The sequence below is a fragment of the Cavia porcellus genome, unplaced genomic scaffold (genome assembly GCF_034190915.1).
Source record: "Cavia porcellus strain 051 isolate PalLab524CR breed Dunkin Hartley unplaced genomic scaffold, mCavPor4.1 scaffold_21, whole genome shotgun sequence".
NCBI lineage: Eukaryota > Metazoa > Chordata > Mammalia > Rodentia > Caviidae > Cavia > Cavia porcellus.
Window position 1 is genome coordinate 61203583 of NW_026947504.1, and position 18578 is coordinate 61222160.

The following is an 18578-nucleotide window of genomic DNA, read 5'->3' on the forward strand; positions in this document are numbered from 1 at the left end:
CAGATCTTTATTCTTTCTCTTTTGTTTTATTGACCAGACTACAAGCTTATGCCATTTCCAGGATGGGTCTTCCCTCCTTAGTTTGTGGCCTAAAAGTCAGTCTTCTGCAGACTCACTCAGAGCTCTGCTAATTGGCTAGATGGTTCTTTCAGAAGTCAGGTTGACACATCACAATTAACAGTCATAGTCACCGAGGCAGGAAAGAAAGGTCCTGGGCTTTGCCGTTCCATGATATCCCTGGAGACATTATTCTTTCTCCACCAGCTTCATGCTGTATCAGAGTCCTACTTTTGTGCTGGTATTTTATGTGTTGCTTAAAACTACTAGTTACTATGTATAAGATGTTCAATGCTTACAATCTCTACTTTCAAAATAAAACATTTCTTTAGATTATGTTTTGGCCTACATGGCCCCATACCTCCCAAGGCCCCTACATGTGAGCCATGATTCCAAGAAAGCTTTAAATGGGACTTTATACACTAAAAGCACTGAGTCCAGTAAGCACTGACTCCATGAAAGGAAGTCCAGGTAGGATGGGGGTGCTTTTTTGGCAGGCAATATCTTGAAGCTGCTTAGAAGCATCAGAATCGTTTTTCCAGTTGGTTTGTACTTTTCTATTGAGTTGCTGTTTGACCATCTGTCTCTGTGCCCTGTTATGGCTCACAAGTTCTTGGTCCTCTTTCCAAAGACCCCTCTTCCCACCCTGCTCTGTGCATGGCAAGGTCTAGGCAGCAGTACGGCAATAAATATCTATGAACTGGATCTCTCTCTCTCTCTCTCTCTCTCTCTCTCTCTCTCTCTCTCTCTCTCTGAATGGCTTATAGCATTTCTAATGGGTAACATGTCCATGAGAAGCATTTTCCATGGTGTAAATTCTCCCATGATGACTAGTTTTAAACCCTTACCATGAAGTCACTAAATGTAGAGTTGGAAGATGAGCTATAGAACACCACTGTTTTTAGCATGTTCATCCTACAGATCTGATAAATACAAATAACCTCAGGACCACAGAAAACAAAGAATGGTAAAATGATTAGGAAGTGATGAGTTTTGAGTATTTATTATCTTTGCATTAAATATAATTTAATTGTAAATTTATATCATTAAATTTGTAACAATGGCTGTACATAATTAACTTGCAAAACTCCTAAAAATTTAACAACCACAATACAAGCCAGTTCTAATACACTTCTGGGTTTTGGACTGGAATAAAAGGGAAAAAAAGAGAAATAAAAGGGCACATTTAGTACTAAACACTAAAAGGCTTTTATGCCATTCAGACTTTATGTCTGAGTTCTTCAAAAATTTGGGTCAATAAATTCATAGAAATGGCATGATTGATATTGGCATAAGACTGAAACTTGGAGCCAGTTCTGCTATTTGCTAATTGAGTGACTTTAACCAAGTTACCTAGCCCCTTTTGGCTTATTTCTCACGTAGATGTTTTTCACCTGTAACATAGTACCTGCTTCATAAGTTTCTGATGGGGTGACACAAGATAATACATTCAAAGTTGCTCGCTCTCTGTGTCATATAATAAACTGTTAGTCAATGGCAGTCATGAATACCATCATGATTCTTATCCTAATCCATTTCTAAATGTCTGCAGTAACCACAGGTAGGGATGGAGTCTATACCAAGTGCAAATCCAGGTGGGTACAGATTAATAAAGACAATCCTCATTGTACCTCAGTTTACTATCAACCTCTGTTTACTATCACCCATTCATGTGGGTTCAGCCTCAAGGGGAAGGCACCAGCACCTTGCTGCAGCCCCTGGGGAAATAGTTCTTACAGAGGCTGAAGTTCAAATGTGGGCAACTCATCTCTCACTGGTGGGTGCTGTCTCTCCAGGCCTTCTTTTAAAATGCAAATATTCCTTAGAAGTTGATGTTAAATCTAGCACCTTGATTGAATAGTGAATGAAACTAATCGGATCCCAGGGATCTGTGAGGGATTCTGGGGAATCTAAGAATGCCAGGTTGAGGAAGAGAGAGAAAAGACTTGTGGACACTGATGACTCCAAGTGCTTGTTCTTGTCTCCTCTCTGGGCCAATCCTGCTCCAGGTTGACCAGATGTCTTTAAAAGCAAATCCACTTATCTTTTTCTCCCTACTTCCCAACCAAGAGTAAACACCCAGTTAATTCTCAGGTCCAAAGTCCACTAATGAGGTTGACTGTGACTATTTCCATCAGTCTTCCTGTTTTGAGAAAACTGAGTTTGCAATTGGTTGATTTGAGTTCATGGTTGAACCATTTGATGTGTAACCTCAAGAAGCTCATGCCATGCCTGTGAACCTCTGTTTGTTTTTCTTTTAGTACATTGAGGTTATTGATGAGGATTAATCTGAGACTCAAATGAGGGACATTTAGGAGTCATAAAGCTTTTTCTGTGTCTCTCTGTCTCTCGTTACCATTTTCTATTCCTGATTCATTGTTGTTTAATTTTTCTTTTTTAATCCCTCACATGTGGATGTGGAGCAAAAGATTTCCTAGGGAACACCCCTACAGATAGGCAAAAACACGCTTCCTCATCTTTATTCCACAGATGTCTAGGAAGTAGCATAGAAGGTCCTATCCATGATCACATTCAGAATACGACATTGCATGCAACAATAACCTCAAGTTATTCCCACGTTGGTTCAGGTCACTTGGCACAAGAAGGCAAAGGCAATGTCTGCAGGACACCTAAGGCCCTGTGAACGTTAATTATATTCTTCTTGAGGTTTTATCTGGCTCATCTTGATATTTTATAAATATTTTTAAAACAATTGAGCATGAGAAGACAGTAGATGAGCTGTGGCTCCCAGAGGTTACCAGGGTTATAGCTGAGAGGATTGTAGAGAATTGTGGGAAAAGGCCTCAGGATTAAGCAAGAAGCCAGGCAGATGGTCTTTCCTAACACAGCCCTGGGTGGCTCCTGGGTCACTACTGAGGTTGGAGGTGGGTAGCTAGTGTACGGGGCAGCATGTGTGATAGCAAGCTGGGTGCAGTCCTTGTCTTGAGACTGGAGAGCCTGACTTTTACTTCAATTATGAGTGATGTTTGTTGTCCCTTTACAGGAGTCTGACAGGATAAAGTCCCTGTCCCAGTGATTACTGAGTGAATCAAAGAGACTGGGTGAATCAAAGACATCTATTCATTGGGACCTCTTTTCTGGTGCGTTGGTGTGTGTTGACAGCAAAAGTGGCTGCAGAATCACCGACTTGTTGGGGAAAGAGTGCTGTTTTTCAGGAAAAATTATTTAAGATGAGAAAAGATTGCTGACAGCCGAGCAGGGCAGTCTGCTGGATAGCACTGAGGACTCACTGCTGTGACCCAGTTAACGGGGCTGAGATAAAGGGTACCTAAAGGACCACTCCGCCCAGGAGAGCACAGTGTTGCATATGGGTGTGACGCTTACATGCTAGATGGGCCACCAAGCAGCTTAGAAGGCAAGGACAGGAAAGGGAAGGGAAGAGAAGAGAAGCCCCTGAGTGTGAATGGGGCGGCCGGCCCTCCCTGTCCAGGGTCATTGGTGTGACCCCATATGTTCTTGTTGTTTAATCCCAGTTATGCTCCTGCTCTAGCAAGTATCAAGAATGAAGCAGGTCCTTTGCTTGGTATAAGAAGACTCTTGGGAGGACAAATGGATTCCATAATTTGGAGGGAGTGACCTCGAGGTGAGGTCAAATTTATTTATTTTTCTGCCCCTACATCTTGCCCACCCTTTTCTGTCACTTGCTCAAGAGAGAGCAAAGCAATTTTCAAAAAAATACCAGGAACTTGAAGACTTTGATTCTAGAATAGAATGCGACTAGCCAGGCAGGAAGCAAGGCCACCAGGGCCTGACAAAGGATGGTTTCAGTGTATGGCTGCTCCGCAGCCCAGATAGCTATTGTCACTTGTCTGCTGAAGAGACACTGTCCCCTTGTGTCCCTGTAGCTTGGCTTCAAACCCTGAGGCTCCTGAGATGTCAGGTGTGCCTGGCTGGTCTGAAACATGAACTGTCACAGAGCCAGTCAGCTGCCATCCCCGAAACTATTGTCTTCTCACAGGGCTGATTTAGCTCTCTCTGAAATTGATGGGAAGAAGAAGGAAGAAGCTATTAGGCTGCTAAATCACCTTTCAGCTTGGGTGTCTGCTTATGATGATGGTGGCTTTTATTTCTCTGGGAAGCAGTGGAGAAAGGAATTGGGGGGTGGGGGTGGGAAATAACTATTCTGATTAAATCATCGAAACATTCTACAAAACTACACCAACAAAGCAGGACAGACATCACAACAAGATCTTGAATCAGGATGTTTACATAACATAATGCCCATGGCAGACAAATACTAAACACAACAAAATACCCGAGACCAAAAAATAAAAAAAAAAAAATAAGAAATGTAAATAAATGATGGAGAAAAAGAAGAAAATCAAAAGGAGTCTGGTGTCCAGACATCTGGAGGCCAAAGATGCATTGTCGGAGTCTCTTGGTGGCTGTGTGTGAATGTCCAGTGGCTCCTGGCCTCACATTTCAGCTTCCGTGGAATGGACCTCTGTCGCAGTGATGGCAATTCCTATGGCGAGGCTGCCATTGTCAGAGAAGAGCTGAGCCAGAGAGGTGTTGAGGACGAGGCAGTCCCCGTCAGTGATGACTGAGTCCACACTTTCGAGGACAGACCTTGGGGTGGCCTCCCATTTGAGACGACGATGGTTTCTGTTGAGCTCCAGACGATAGGTGAAGCAGTCAGCTTGGGTAGGGGTCCCGATCAACATCATGGTGGCAAAGAACTGGGGATGGCCTTCATGCCTCTCCTGCTTCCTAAGCACCAGCAGAAAGTGGTGGCCGAGGCAGGAGTGCATGATGATCCAGTCGGCTGGTGCAGGCAGGTGCATGTCCGTGGCCAGGAAGACGATCTCTGCTCCTTGGAGGATGTCAACCCTGTGGATCTGCCGCAAGTGGGGCACCACCACCTCCAGGTGGCCTTCCCACTGGCAGGAGAACAAGGGGCACATGCAGGGCGTCACCTGGGTGGCATGCAGCCCTGCCTCCTGGTGGTGGAGGAGGTGCGGTCGGGCATGGTGCCGCAGGTGGTGGTGGTGGTGGTGGTGGCGGTGGTGGGGGAGATGGTGAGGGTGGAAGCTGCCTTGCTCCGCAGTGCTCTGAGTGATGGCCCGTCTACTGGACACATACTAGAAGAGAAGAGCAGAGCATTAGTGGGACGTAAGGCCCATCTCTTTCCCCGCCTGCAGCCTGCGTGGTGTCCCAAGTGTTAAAGGCAGGCAGGCTGTCCAGTGCGGAGAATATTTCATATTTTGATAAAAAGCGAGGAATATGGTGGGAGGTGAGGGCTGAGATTCTGAAAAATCAGTCCAAGAAAATACAATATTCATGTCTTTCTGATTCTTTAAAAAGCCACTTAAGCAAATAGGTGATTTTCTCTCTCAAATAACATGCACCGTTATGGCCATCAGAACAACAAGAACAACAACAACCACAAATCTTTACATTTGCTTTTTTGACATTGTTGATATTTCTGTGCAGACAGTGGTGGTCAACAGGTTTTAAAAATTCTATTATTGTTATTTTTAGTACAAAATTTCTGTGGTAGCTGTTTGAGCTCCAGTGCTGCAGGAACCATGATTTTTGGGTCCCCTTTTCCCCCAGTCCTCAGGCCATTGTGAGACAGAGCCCATTGTGTGTATTTGGAGCATAGTGGCAATTAGGGAACCCCATCTGGGACTCCTGAGACTGGCCCACCACTACACACTTTTGTCATGTTCCAGGCTCTCTGCTCCAGAGCAGCTTCCCAAGGGCTCACCTGGAGGTACTCTCTGCCATGATAATCGCCTGACCTTTTGTTCCTCATGGCAGTGTGCCCACAAATCCCCTCAACAGCACTGGGATCGGTGATGGCACCTCCTGATCAGGTGCCATGCTGATCAGGAGGTCCCGAGTACCTGCTGTGACCAGCACCTGCAAGTATCAGGGATAGAGCTATGAGCAAGAGCGACGTGGAGTCTCTTGGTGTGGCTGGAAAGGCATTGATACACTTGCAATTAATTACAGCCTGGCAAGGGTCCTCTGTGTGCCATGAGAACTATGATTCATATTTTTTAGCTGAAGGAACAGGCTTCAGGAGTAGCATGCTTGAGGTTACAGAACTGGAAAGGGATGGACTAGATTCATCTTCACATCTCATGACTCTCAATATAGGGACACCCCCCTACCCCCACTCTCAGTCACGCCTGCTTTCAGTTCCTGCCCTTTCCTCTCCTGAGTATTTCTTGCTTTTAATTAGCCTGCAGGATCTGGGTCTTGCAGAGGATGTGGCAGCTCTGCAGAGCACTCCTGGCATGAAGCCCTCACCTGGTAGCGATTTCCTAAGCTACCCTTAGGTAGAGATTGTCCCTTCTGCCCTAGTTCTCCAAATATGTCCTGGACCTCAAGTGTCTTTGGCATCTGCCCCTTCACCTTGATTCTGTTCACTCCCACAATACAGAGTGTGAGGTGAAAATCTAACTTTTATACTCACCACTGTGGCTGCCAGAGTTTTTCTCTCTTGTGGCTAACCAGGAAGTCCTGTCTGGCTTCCCTATCTTTAGGGCTTATACAAACATATACATGTACTCACACATGTGCACACTATGTAGTCATGCATGTGTGCTCATGCACAGATACACAACAGATACAAATATGTATGCATATAAAAACACACAGGTGTCTATGTGTTTATATATCATGCATACAGGCACCACATAGACAGCATACATTCATGCATTCATGACACGCTTGTACATTAGCATGTGCGCATGCACACAGTGTACTGAGATGACCACCTGGCCGTGGAGATGGCCTAGATGCAGGTGGGCATCAGATGAGTACTGTTCTTGAGTTGTTAGCTACAACTTCCAGTATGTGTTCCCCCCCGAGGAGTGTGAGCAGCAGGATCCTTCTGCTGTCACCTCTCCTACACCTCCACCAGGCCCCAGAACCGCAAGGGTGACAGTGTGTCTTCAGCTATGATGCAACAGGCTGGGTTCTAAAACCTGTTAGTGTTCGTCTGACTTCCCTTTTGTGCTAAATATGGGGGAAGGAGCTAGCTATATGTAGCATCTACTTATGATAGACACTGTGTAAAGTAGGTGTATTTTGATAATTGTTTCACTTACCTTTTGCAGCAAAGATTAATTTATTATATTTTAAAAAATAAGTCTTGTTTAGCCACCACTGGCCAGATGGGGATGTATGCCATGATTTCACTGGGCATTCTTCACCCAGATGCTGGGGTGAAGAAGCTCAGGGCTCACACACTTCTTCAGCCAGGCTCAAGGGCCCTCCACTGTGCTCTCCAGAGCCTGCAGTTTCCCTGCTCTTCCGTGATCAAGAGCACCTAGTCTTGTGTTGCCATGGAAAACCCCAAATGCTGTCCCCTTCTACTCTCTGTCCTCACACCGTCTTTACAATGACTGCAAGAGAAACATATTGTGCTTGCCTTATAGATGAAGCAACTGAGACATAGACAGGCAGAGTCACTTGCCCCAAATCACACAACTCATAAAGGGATGAGGTTGGGGATGGAGCCCAGATCAGTAAAAGGTGTCAGAGAGCCCAGACTGGGAAAATCAGTGTCAAGAATGTCAAGAGATTCTTGTTTGTTTCCCTCTTTACTTGCCGAGCAACCTTGATTAAAGCAGTTTTCTTAGTGGCAAAATATTTAGGTCAAAAGGTTGTTAGCAGATTGTATGAAATAAAGCAGCAAAATGACATTACAAATAAAAAGTGATATACCAAGGCAACCTTTCCATTTTGGTGCAGTTTTTGGGGAAGATTTGGGGGCCTTTTAGCCTTGGAGGATGCCTGCTTCTCCACATTCCAGTCAAATGACCATTTACACACAGGCAGTTTCCTGGCTGAACGCAGGCCACTGTGAAATCCTGGAGAACTAGACCTTGCCGAGAGCCGAGCCTGGAGCCTCCTGACTCAACACTGATCCCAGATGAGACAGTGGCCTGAAATCCCACTTCGCGTGGTGTCAGGGTAAGTCGGCCTCCGAGGCCCTTCTCCAGGCCATTCCCCACCTTCTCTGTTCAGATCTGCGTAGCTAACATTGGGACATCACAGCAGGGAGGAAATGGGAGGAGATACTTTGGGGTCCTGTCTCTTCTCTCCAGTCTTGCCAGTGTCTTTCATGGGTAACCCACCCAAGAAGCCTGCCAGCAAGAGGAGCCAGGGCATGTACTTAGCAAGGGTTGGCTTCCTTTGGAAGTGGTAATGGGAGAAGCGGACAGGTGAAGATGAGATGGCCAGCCGCACGTAAATGTCTGTTTCCTTCCATGTGAAGCTGCTGGTCTGAAAGGAGTGGGCCTCCTAGGCTGGGCTTCGATGGGGCTTCCAAGTGAGGGAAGGGAGAGATGCATCCACAGCTTGAACCATTTGTTCAACAAGTGCAAGGGGTTGAGAATAGAGAAGAGGATCCTTGTTCCTGTTGCACGAGCTCCCTAGTATTGTGTATATTATAATACAATGCAAAGTGCTGTATAGTGGACCCTTTCTACATCCATGACTTCAACCAACCACAGATTAAAAATATTTGAAAAAAATGAATCTGTACTAAAAGTGTATGACATTTTCTTCTTGTCATTCTACCTGAAACAGTATATAATCTAATAACAAATTATATAATTCACACCATATTAGTTATCATACATAATTTAGAGATGATTTAATGTATTTTGGAGGATGTTTGTGGGTTTTATGCAAATCCTAGGGCATTTTATACACAGGATTTGAGGATTCAAGGATTTTAGAGTCTAGAGAGCACCACGAAACCCCCACACCCCCATACTAAAGGAAGACCTGAGCACAAGGGGCTCTAACAGTACAAAGTTGAGGGGTAGACACTGGGGCCAGTGTGAGGCGACACAGGTACACAGTAAAGCATGAAGAACGACCTCTCTGAGAAAACTGGCAGAAGACTTGCCAACTGGGAGAGCAGCAGTTTTGAGAGAGCCAGATAAGAAAGCACACAGGATGTTTAAGAAGTGACTAGAAGTTTCCAAAGGACGGGTACAGAGGGGAATCTGGTGGAAATGGAGAATAACTGGTCCACATTGCAGCACTGTCCATTAAGCTAACCTGAGGATGAGATGCCTCAGTGTAGAGGGCAGAGCAGCAGGAAGGTGCAAGACCTGTGCCCCTGTGGGCAGCACGATGCCCCCGGCTGCCAGCAGAGCCTGCCCCAAGTTGACATTCCGAACAAGGTCCAACTGTCCAACCAGTAATGGAGCACCCCACCTGGAGTCTTATATTTCTTCTTTGGCTTCATTATCTGTCATATTGTTAAAAAATTGCTACCCAGTTACAAAGGGATATAATCCAAAGAGACCAAAGCGAATGACTATGCAAATAGAGTGGGACATTATTAACTCATCATGACCTGCGTACTTGCTGCGCTGTGGGAGGAGGCACTAGGAATAAACAGAGCCCTAATTTTTCATTTTTTCCTGCTCCATCTTCTGATGCAAAATATGTTTCATTTAAATGATCCTTGGGCAAAGGAGGTCACAGGGCTGCTGGCAGGGAGAAGGATTTTTTTAATTGGTAAAATGCTAATCGTTTTTGGAAAATGAATTCTAATCTTGCCATCTAATAGTGTGGATGTGTGAGTAATTACTTTCCTTCATTAAACTGTTAATGCAACATTAGTGATTACACTAATTAAAACTAATGAACTCTTACTGACTGATAAACCCCTCAGTCAGTCAGCAAATGCTTTCTTTCTATTGGCTGTATTTAACTTCCCATTTGGAAAAAAGATTTTGAATTAACCTTTAGAATAATGTGCAAAATTGGGTTTAGAAATGTTAGGCTTTATAGACTGAGTATAGTTTTTTTCTCCAAGCATTGGTGAGGCCACTTCCACTGAGGGTGTAATTGAATTTGAAAACACATTTCTTAATTTGATCAGCCACACTCCCTTGGTTGGTAATGGCCATCCCTCTGAATCCTGGCTTCTGAAGGGGAAACGTATCCCTGGAAATCCACATGACCTTCTCTCTAGCTCTGCTCCCCATGGTCAGCAAGATCACTTAGAGAATTGCTTTTCCTATCCACTTGCCTCCAGGAACATAGCCATGCTAATGCATTTCACTGGAAAGAGGACTTTGCACCTAATTTTAAATGACAGGCTCTCACTTTGAGTTTGCTCCTGCTCTTATTTGTATTAATTAGCTAAGGTGTTTACTCCTGGGTGAAGTGGAGAAGAGAAAAAATTCTATCAATACATTTCACACAAAGGAGGAAGAGCAGGATGTGTGTGAGGGGGTGGGGGGGGTGGAGTAACATTTTCAGGCAGGCATTAGAATGTTGGGGTAAAGTCAAGGCTTGAACCAAGTTCAAAGTAAGGTCTGTGCAGGAGAATAATTGTGACTGCTTCAGTTTCCAGATAATGTAGTGCTGAAAAATCCTGTTTCTGGAAAGCTAAATGTTGCCCATTCAATTTTCCCGGGGTACCCTGGATCTTCATGCCTTTTCCTCAAACCTGGGGTGTCAGTTGTTGCACAAGCATAAGAAAAAAACAAAACAACAACAGAGAGAGAATGGGCTGTTGAGAAATCAGAAAAGTAAGAATGAGATTTTACTCTCTGGGATATCTGAATGTATCTCATGCTCCTTTCCTCCAGTACTAAATTCGGTTCCCAGTTACATTCAGTTCATGAGTGGATCACATCCTCATTTGGACAGCAGGATGCCTGCCATTTTCTTTAAAATATTTTAACACAAAGACTGTGACATATATGTATATATTTTTAAATTATACCCTGGGGGCTGCCAATATCTAGATCAGGAATTCACATTTTGAGGTGATCGTCTAACATTTTATTTAAAAAGATCACATCCTAGAGATAATGAGTACAATTGCCTCATTTCATATCCATACTTCTGATTCACACCAGATGCTGTTAATTAACACCTCTGTATAGATCTTCATTTGGTGAAACCAGTGCTTTGTCAAGCAGCATAATGGATTCTAAGAATGGTCTCTCACTGATGAAATTAGTGAAGACTGGTTAAAATTCAGAGATTCCCCACTTTACAAATGGTTTCCTAAACTTATTCCTTAAATATTCTATGTCCAGTCTCTGGGTCAAGGCTTCTCCTGGTCTGTTGCCGTGTCTTAAGTGTATTAGACTCTCACCTCTGAAATATCATTGCATCCAAGGGTTCTTTTCTGGGGAGCAACATTTTGTAAATGAGTGTGGTATCATTAGTAAGTACTCATAAGAGCCTTGGGTCAAAAATAGAAGGAAATGGAGTATTACTTTAAAAAGAGGAGTATGGCAACTTTGGTGGACAAATCTATTTAAAAACCAAGCCCCACACGTGAAAAAAAATGAAAGAGATCCATATAGATGTTCACAAAGTCACTTGTCTAGGGTCTCAAAATCCTCCTGAACTATATTCTTATAAATTCTATCCTTGGCTATATGAAGGGATGGGAAGAAAAACATGGACCACGTTGTGAAAACAAAAAATACATCTCTGAGTCTCCATGCTTAAGATCCTATGGGTCTTCTTTGGTTTTTGGATCCTAGCCCTGGGCTAACCAGGAATATGTGATTTGTCCATGAATATTTTCCTACTTGTTGAGTGTATCAGACCGTGAAATGATTCATGCTAGCACAATGCCCAACACAACCAATGCTTGGCACGTATTTGTTGCTTAGATCGATGTGTTAGCCTTCTATTAGGAACACACTGGTTCTATTCTTTGTATCATTCAGATATGTTTGCCATGGTCGCAAGTGGTGGTATATGCTTGAGACCATCAGCTGTTGTATGATGGGACTGTCACTCCCTCTCTGACCTGCAAAGGATCTTCTCATATAATTCACATATATCTCAGCTTACACTGAAAACCACTAGTTGGTGGCTTTCTTTCCCCAACTGGGCTGGAAGTGACAGAAAACAGTGGTTGTATTTGATCTGTCCGATGCTGCTTCCGTGATGGCCAGACCTTGCAGTGTTTGGCATCTAATAGACTCAGGAAGTGCAGTCTGTCTGAAAGAATGATTCATAAACAAAACCTTGACCTGGATCATGTGCATTGGAGGCTCTGCTCTCTGCCCTTGCATTTTAGCTGCTGGAGAAAATGTATTGTGTGTGGACAAATGAGCCTATAGATGTGAGCTCATCAGAATAGTGTCCTGGTGGCTCCTCAATAGAACACAGCAGGGATGAGACATAAAGCTTGAACCAGAGTCTGGCCAAGAGATGGGTGCTAGGCTGTGTCCAAAAGAAACATCTCCTGCTAATGAGGCACTTTCTTTGCTTTTACATTTTACACAGTACGGAAAGCCTCTGCGTTCCTTTTTAAAATAGGAAACTGCTTCTCACAATTTACCAGCCCAGGGACTCCAGCCTCCTCCTGGATAGATCTAGACTCACTTTCACCTCATCTAAGCAGACCCCTGGACCTAACAAAAGACAGTATACCTCACATGTCCTTCCTCATTTTCTGTTTTCAATCAGTGGGAGGAAACTTCAACCCTACCAAAGACTATTCTCTCTAGCTCTATCCTCCCGATGAGGACAACAGTTAATGGGTTTTGTCCACCCAGAATCCCACATTCTACCTATTCTTCCATGCCAACTGCTTAACTAGGATGCTGCAGTTTCCTCTCAGTACCTGTAAGTCGATTCCCTGGAATTCAAGCTACCTCGGGAATCCAGCTTCCAGAGTGCAAATCATAGGACACCAGGGGTAGCCAACTGCAGGGCATGAGTGATGCTTGGATGTGCCTGCTGTAGAGTTTGCTTACCTTTACACAAAGCCCATCATAGTGCAGGATGATGCCTGGTTTGGAAAAAAGTGAAACATTGCTGGCTGGGAGCTGTGCATATAGCTGATTATGAAGGTATGATTATTAAGGTAGAAGGATAGAAAATTTTTTTCAGGATCTCATACCTTGATTCTTCAGTTTTAACTATTTACATATGCAGTATGTGGGCCTTCACTTGTCCGTTTTCCTAGAGCCCTACGAATGTTAGAGGTGGGTCTGCAGTCAAAGCCCACAGTTGGAGAACTGCTGCTCCCTCTCCATTTACTCTTTGGCTTTGCTGTTCAGCTGCAGGGCTTGGAGCATGCTAACAAGTCTTGTAAGTCATGTAGATGAAAGGCTTTTTCCTAAATGCAACTTTTTGTGTAGTCAGACTTTTATATCTGCAATTGGCAAATGAAACCAGGACCTGCATGAGCAGTTTAAAGGTTAAAATTTAATTACCTGAAGCCTCATTAACTAGGAACATCTTTATAGGGTGATTTTCAGGGCCACAAGGGTGATGGGGTATGCTGAGCTGGCTGGGAGGGCAACCTCAGCCAGTCCGCACAGTCCGTGGTTCTGAGCCTGAGTGTTGCTCAAGAGCAGAGGCCGCTGCGGCTGAAGTTCATGCTCTAACCTTAAAGAGCTGTGGCTGCTAGAAACTGTCAAACATGCAAAAGCAAACTTTGGAAGCAGGTGTGTTAGTAAGTTACCAGTGGACAGAGGTGAGTCCTGGGTGGCCTGAGACAGTCTGATGGCCAGGTTGCCCCAAAGCCACACCAGGAGCTCCACAAATACAGCTCACTCTGCTGAACTCTCCACCCTCTCCGTGGCCTCCTCCCAGAGCAACAGAGAGCTGCTCAGCTAAGCTGTTTCATTCTTCAGGGACTCCTTACTCTGGCTAGATCAGTTCTGTTAGTTGCATGTCCCTTTCTAACACATAACACATGTATTCAGCATCCAGTCTTCCTGCTGGATAGTGATGTGAGCTCCAGATGGGTGAGTGCTGCGTCTGTTTCTTCCCTGCTGTGTCTCTGGCATCAGCCCACTGCTTAGAAATAGAAGATGTCCAATAAGTATGTGTGGAGGGGATGAACGTCTCCTTTTTGACTCTGATATGGTCTAACCACCTTTCACTGTCCAACTACCACCACCTTAGGGCAGGTCATCTACATCATCTCTCTGATGTACTACTGTAGCCTTTTATCTAGTTGGAGTGGGTTGGAGGGTGGCCTCTAAAAGACACACCCACATGTTAACTCCTAGAACCTGTGAAAGTGACCTTGCCAGTCACCTAAAAGATGATTATGCTATGCACATCTATGGACAAACTATTGAATGGATAAACTATTTTAGGTATTAAATGATTCTATCTTAGAAGACTCAAGTGGGCCTGTCTCTGGAATGTGCTGTGACTTTCTCCACTCCTACTTTCTCCCCCATCCTGGGTCTCTCTGCCAAAGACAGCAAATCACAGCTCATACACCTTTGATCTGGTGGATTTCTCCTTGCTAGTGGTTGTTGAGACCATGGATTGTGAGTCTGTAGGGGTCTAGAGAGGCACTGGAGACCAGCACTTATTCACATGTATCCCCATTCTTGGGTGTATCTTTGAACTGCATATTTGGGGGTTCAGGGTAACATGAAGCTGAAGCAATCCTAACCAGCTCCAGCCAGACTTTAAAACCACAGTGCTTGGGGTCAGACCTGGCTTACTGGAATATAAATATTGAGGTCCTATCTTGGTTCCTGGTCTGACTCCAAATTAGCAGCCAGGGGTGAATTTATACTCACATATGAGGCCTGATCAAAATACACAATTAATGTCTAAATTTTAAAAATTTATTACAGTAAAAGACACATTACCAGAGACACACAAATCTAGAGCACATGATTATGCTATTTTACACAAAGGATCATCTTAATTCCAAATAATCACTATTAGTAAATTAGGTCTACACAGAAGTCTGTCTTTTAAAATAGGACGTGTGTCCTTAGACGAAGGAGAAATGGAAAGAGATTCAGAGTAGACAGAAAACAGATTTTAAAGTCAGAATCACTTGGGTATAAATCCTGGACATATTAATTAACCTCTTTATGCTTCAATTCCTTCATTACTTTAAAGTAAGAGTGATAATATCTCATAGGGTTGAAATAAGGATTGAGTGATATACAAAGAACCTTGGGTAACACTGACTAGCCCAGAGTAAGAAGGCTGTAAACAGTAGTAGTTATTATTATTTGTCATCTTCATCACAATCATCATCATTTCTATTATTATGTGGAATAGCTGATGGAAGGGGGAACTAAGGACACTCATCCTACATAATTTCTAGGACCATGTCTAAATTAGATATATTTATAAAAACACTAGTGCCCTTCCAAATGTTTAAAACTCCCCACAACTCTCATCCAATAGCTTTGTTAGCAAATAAATTTTTCCTGAATGTTATGGTTTATATCTGAGTATCCCTCAAAGCCTCATGCACTCAAAATTGGGGCTTTTGAAAGGTGGTTAGATTATGGGAGTGACACAGATCTTGCCATTAGGTGAGGTCTGGTTAGAAAAAAAGTCACTGGTGGCATGTCCTGGAAGGGTCTAGTTCCCTCCCTTTGCTTCCCACTTCCTATGTGCCGTTAGGTGAGCAGCTTTTCTTCCACCCTGCTCCTGTGTCATACACGCCATCTTGCCTTGGAGCCAGCCCCCTATATACCGAAATGTGAGCCAAAGGAATCCTCTTGTCCCTTAAATTTCAGGCATCTAGTATTTTGTTTCAGTGACAGGGAAAATGAATGAGAAGGATTTTGGTACCATGGAAGTAAAGTTCTGTGACACTACCTAACTATATAATTTGGAAGTCTTTGAAATTGGTTCACGGGAGGAGTCTGGAAAATGTTAGAGATGCTGACAAGAGAAATAGGCCTAGAATGCTTTAAGCTGAGCATTTCCCATGGCACATTCTACACAGACCTACGAACACCAGAATGCTGCTAGGAATGCAGTAGTAAAGGCTATTCCTGAGTATGTGTACTTACTGGGAGACACTTCTCCATGGCATGCTACATTTCTATATCTTTCAGCTGTTGGGATTCAGAAATGATACTCAAAGACTGATTCTGGGAGACCTTAGAAACCACTCTGGAATCCAGGTCCTTACACTTAGATCCTCATTTCTCCCCTCTTGGAAGAAAGGATTACCTCTGGACTCTTCCCTAAGTTTTCATTAACTAAATTCATGGCAGGGAAAGAGCGATGGAAGGAAAAAGAAAGAAAAGAAATGTGTAGAGCGATTGTCTCCAGGGCACAGGGAAATGGGCATTCTTGCAGGGCTTAAGTAAGCAGGCTAGAAGGGCTTTTCTTTCATCTTTTCATTTGCTCCTCAACCCATCTACTGGAGGTTGATGGGTTTCTTGTGATGCTAAAAACTTGTGGGAGTGAAGGACAGAGATTGAGTACTACACCAGAATGCTGTTCATTTAGAATGGTGGACTCATTTTCAACTCTTCCAGGGAGATACAAGCCAGGACACAAGGAGGTATACCTGGCCTTGCCCTTTGGTTCTACGGCAGCAGCCTTTCTGAGACTGACCCTGAAGGCTAAGGAATAAGACTAATGCACAGCATGGTTGTCAGGTCAGAGAGGCTCACTACAGACTTTGGGGGGATGCCTTGCTGAATAAATGGCTCCTTATCACTCTGTAGTGTTACAGCTATGACAAGCTCTGACAGCCTCCAGTAAATCCCTGTAAGCGAGGTGGGGGCAGGTGCTTTATTGACTCCAAATCTTTGCCAGAAGCTTGGTACATATTTAATAAAAATCTGAGGCTTGGGGAGATGGCATAGGAAGGCAAAAGGCAGAATGGCTGCCCTCTGGGCTTGGGAGATTAGCAGTCCAACTAGCCTCAAATAATTCATTCATCCAATATTCATCTTTGAGTTATTACAGTCACTATGTGTCTCTAAGGGACAAGTTTATTAGTGTTGCTAAGATAGTCTATTCTACTTCAAGGCAATTCAAATTATCCTCATGTATGTATTTATTTCCATAATTCACGGTAGCTACAGTTCAAGTGTAGCCTATTTTGTTTATATTTTCCCTGTAGGAGAGTACTTACTTGTGACAGTGGTTCCAAACTCTCCAACTGGCCTCACCTCACAATGAGGAATTTAGGTTTCCAGGCTGTAGCTCAGCCTTTTTCCAGCCTGGGTGCTCACATCTTGGGTCACTGCCAGAATTCTCTGGGAGTCTGGGGCTCACTTTCTCTCTCTCTCCCCCACTCCTTATGGCTGGGGCCATTACAGACGGGAAGGCACAGGTGAAGCACCTGGCTTTGTGCACTTACGTAAATTTGTAACCTTCCCTGTGGTTCATAAGCAGCAGAAATCTTCTTTCACTACTCTGCTGAGAGTGTGCTAGGCCAGCGATCCTCAAACACCGTGTGGGTTTTACACAAATCACCTGGGTTGAAAGGCAGACTCCAACTTAGCAGGTCTGTGCCAGTTTCTAGAGATGTCAAAGCCGCGGGGTCACAGACATCACTTTGAAGAATGAGAGGCTCACCCTTCCTTGTCCGCTTAGATCAAGCTGGGCACCCCTTTTACCCTCACAAAACCCCCAGCATTCCTTTAGGAAACAATTAGGAGGTTCCTGGTGACCTCCGTCCTTCCCCTCCATGTCTCAGATTCTTTAACAACCTTCCAGTCCTGGCAGGCTGCTTTGTTACCTTCACACTGGAGGTAATGGGCTGCCTTGTTCACGATCTGTTAGTCAGGCAGAGTCCTGCAGGTAGCTTGGTAAGATTTCACAATGGGGAGAGCAGGGAGCAGAGTGGGAGAGATTTCTTAAGTACAGAATGAGAAGTTCAGTTATTTCCTTTCTTTTCATGGTATTTAGATTTGTGTTTTAGGGGAGATTTGGCTTTAATAAATTCTGCATTATTTTATGGTTTCCTGTAATTCCTGCTACTTAGTTTAATTGGGCTTTTATGCTCAGGATTTAGAAGCAGCTTCCTTCTCTTAGTTTTAAGTAATACTACATGAATAAGTGCCATGCTGTTCTGCAGGGCCCACTGAATTTCATAGCTTCCTACTGTTATATAGCGAGCCCACTTATACATTCATCCCATTAATCATGTGTTGAGCATTTATTACATTCTGTGGAAGGTGCTTGGCACACAACTGAACAAAGCAAACGTAGTCCTTGTCCTCAGAGAGTTTACTTTTCTAGTAGGAGGAGGAAATGCTTTTAAATTGGGAAGGGGTTTATAAGAATGGCCAGGGCTGTATCCTGCCCAGTTTCCTGCAAAGGTCTCCTAAAATAATAATATAAGATGCTATTTGGATTGTGATGGTTCTAACACACTGAATTCCTTCATAAGCAAAATTTGGCCAACAATAGGCAGCCAACTAGGCATTAGTTTTATGATCTTGAATTTCTCTGGGGGATAATCCAAACAAGGCAATTGCTTAGACGTTAGCCAGTCTGATATTGTGGTGGATTTATAACTGGTGGTCAACTTGCAGCACCAGCTGAACTGAATCAGCATGGTGCCGAGTGTGGATGGCCCGTCTGAGGATTGCTGCCAAGATAAAAATGAGAACTAGGGAGGAAAAGGTAGTGTCACTGGCTCTCCTGGTTACTGCTGGCTCTCTTGTTGTCATTGGTCCCTCTGGAGGAGCTTGTTGAGCTTCTTTCCTGACATGAATTTGGCTGTTCTCATTGTCAGAGGAGCTTGGGATCTCCTTGTCACTGAGGATGGCTGCGGTACTTTCAGGGGACCCCTGATC

The 18578-nt window shown here is 44.0% G+C and overlaps 1 protein-coding gene across 1 annotated transcript in view; it reads right to left on the reverse strand.

The window, feature by feature from the left end:
* Positions 1-1033: 1033 nt before the first annotated feature.
* Siah3 (siah E3 ubiquitin protein ligase family member 3) overlaps positions 1034-18578 on the reverse strand; it is a 62955-nt gene continuing 45410 nt past the window's right edge. Inside the window, exon 2 of the mRNA XM_003477307.5 lies at positions 1034-5159. Within this exon, the coding sequence (XP_003477355.3) occupies positions 4494-5159 (666 nt within the window). The 3' untranslated portion in view covers positions 1034-4493. The remainder of the gene's footprint in view (positions 5160-18578) is intronic.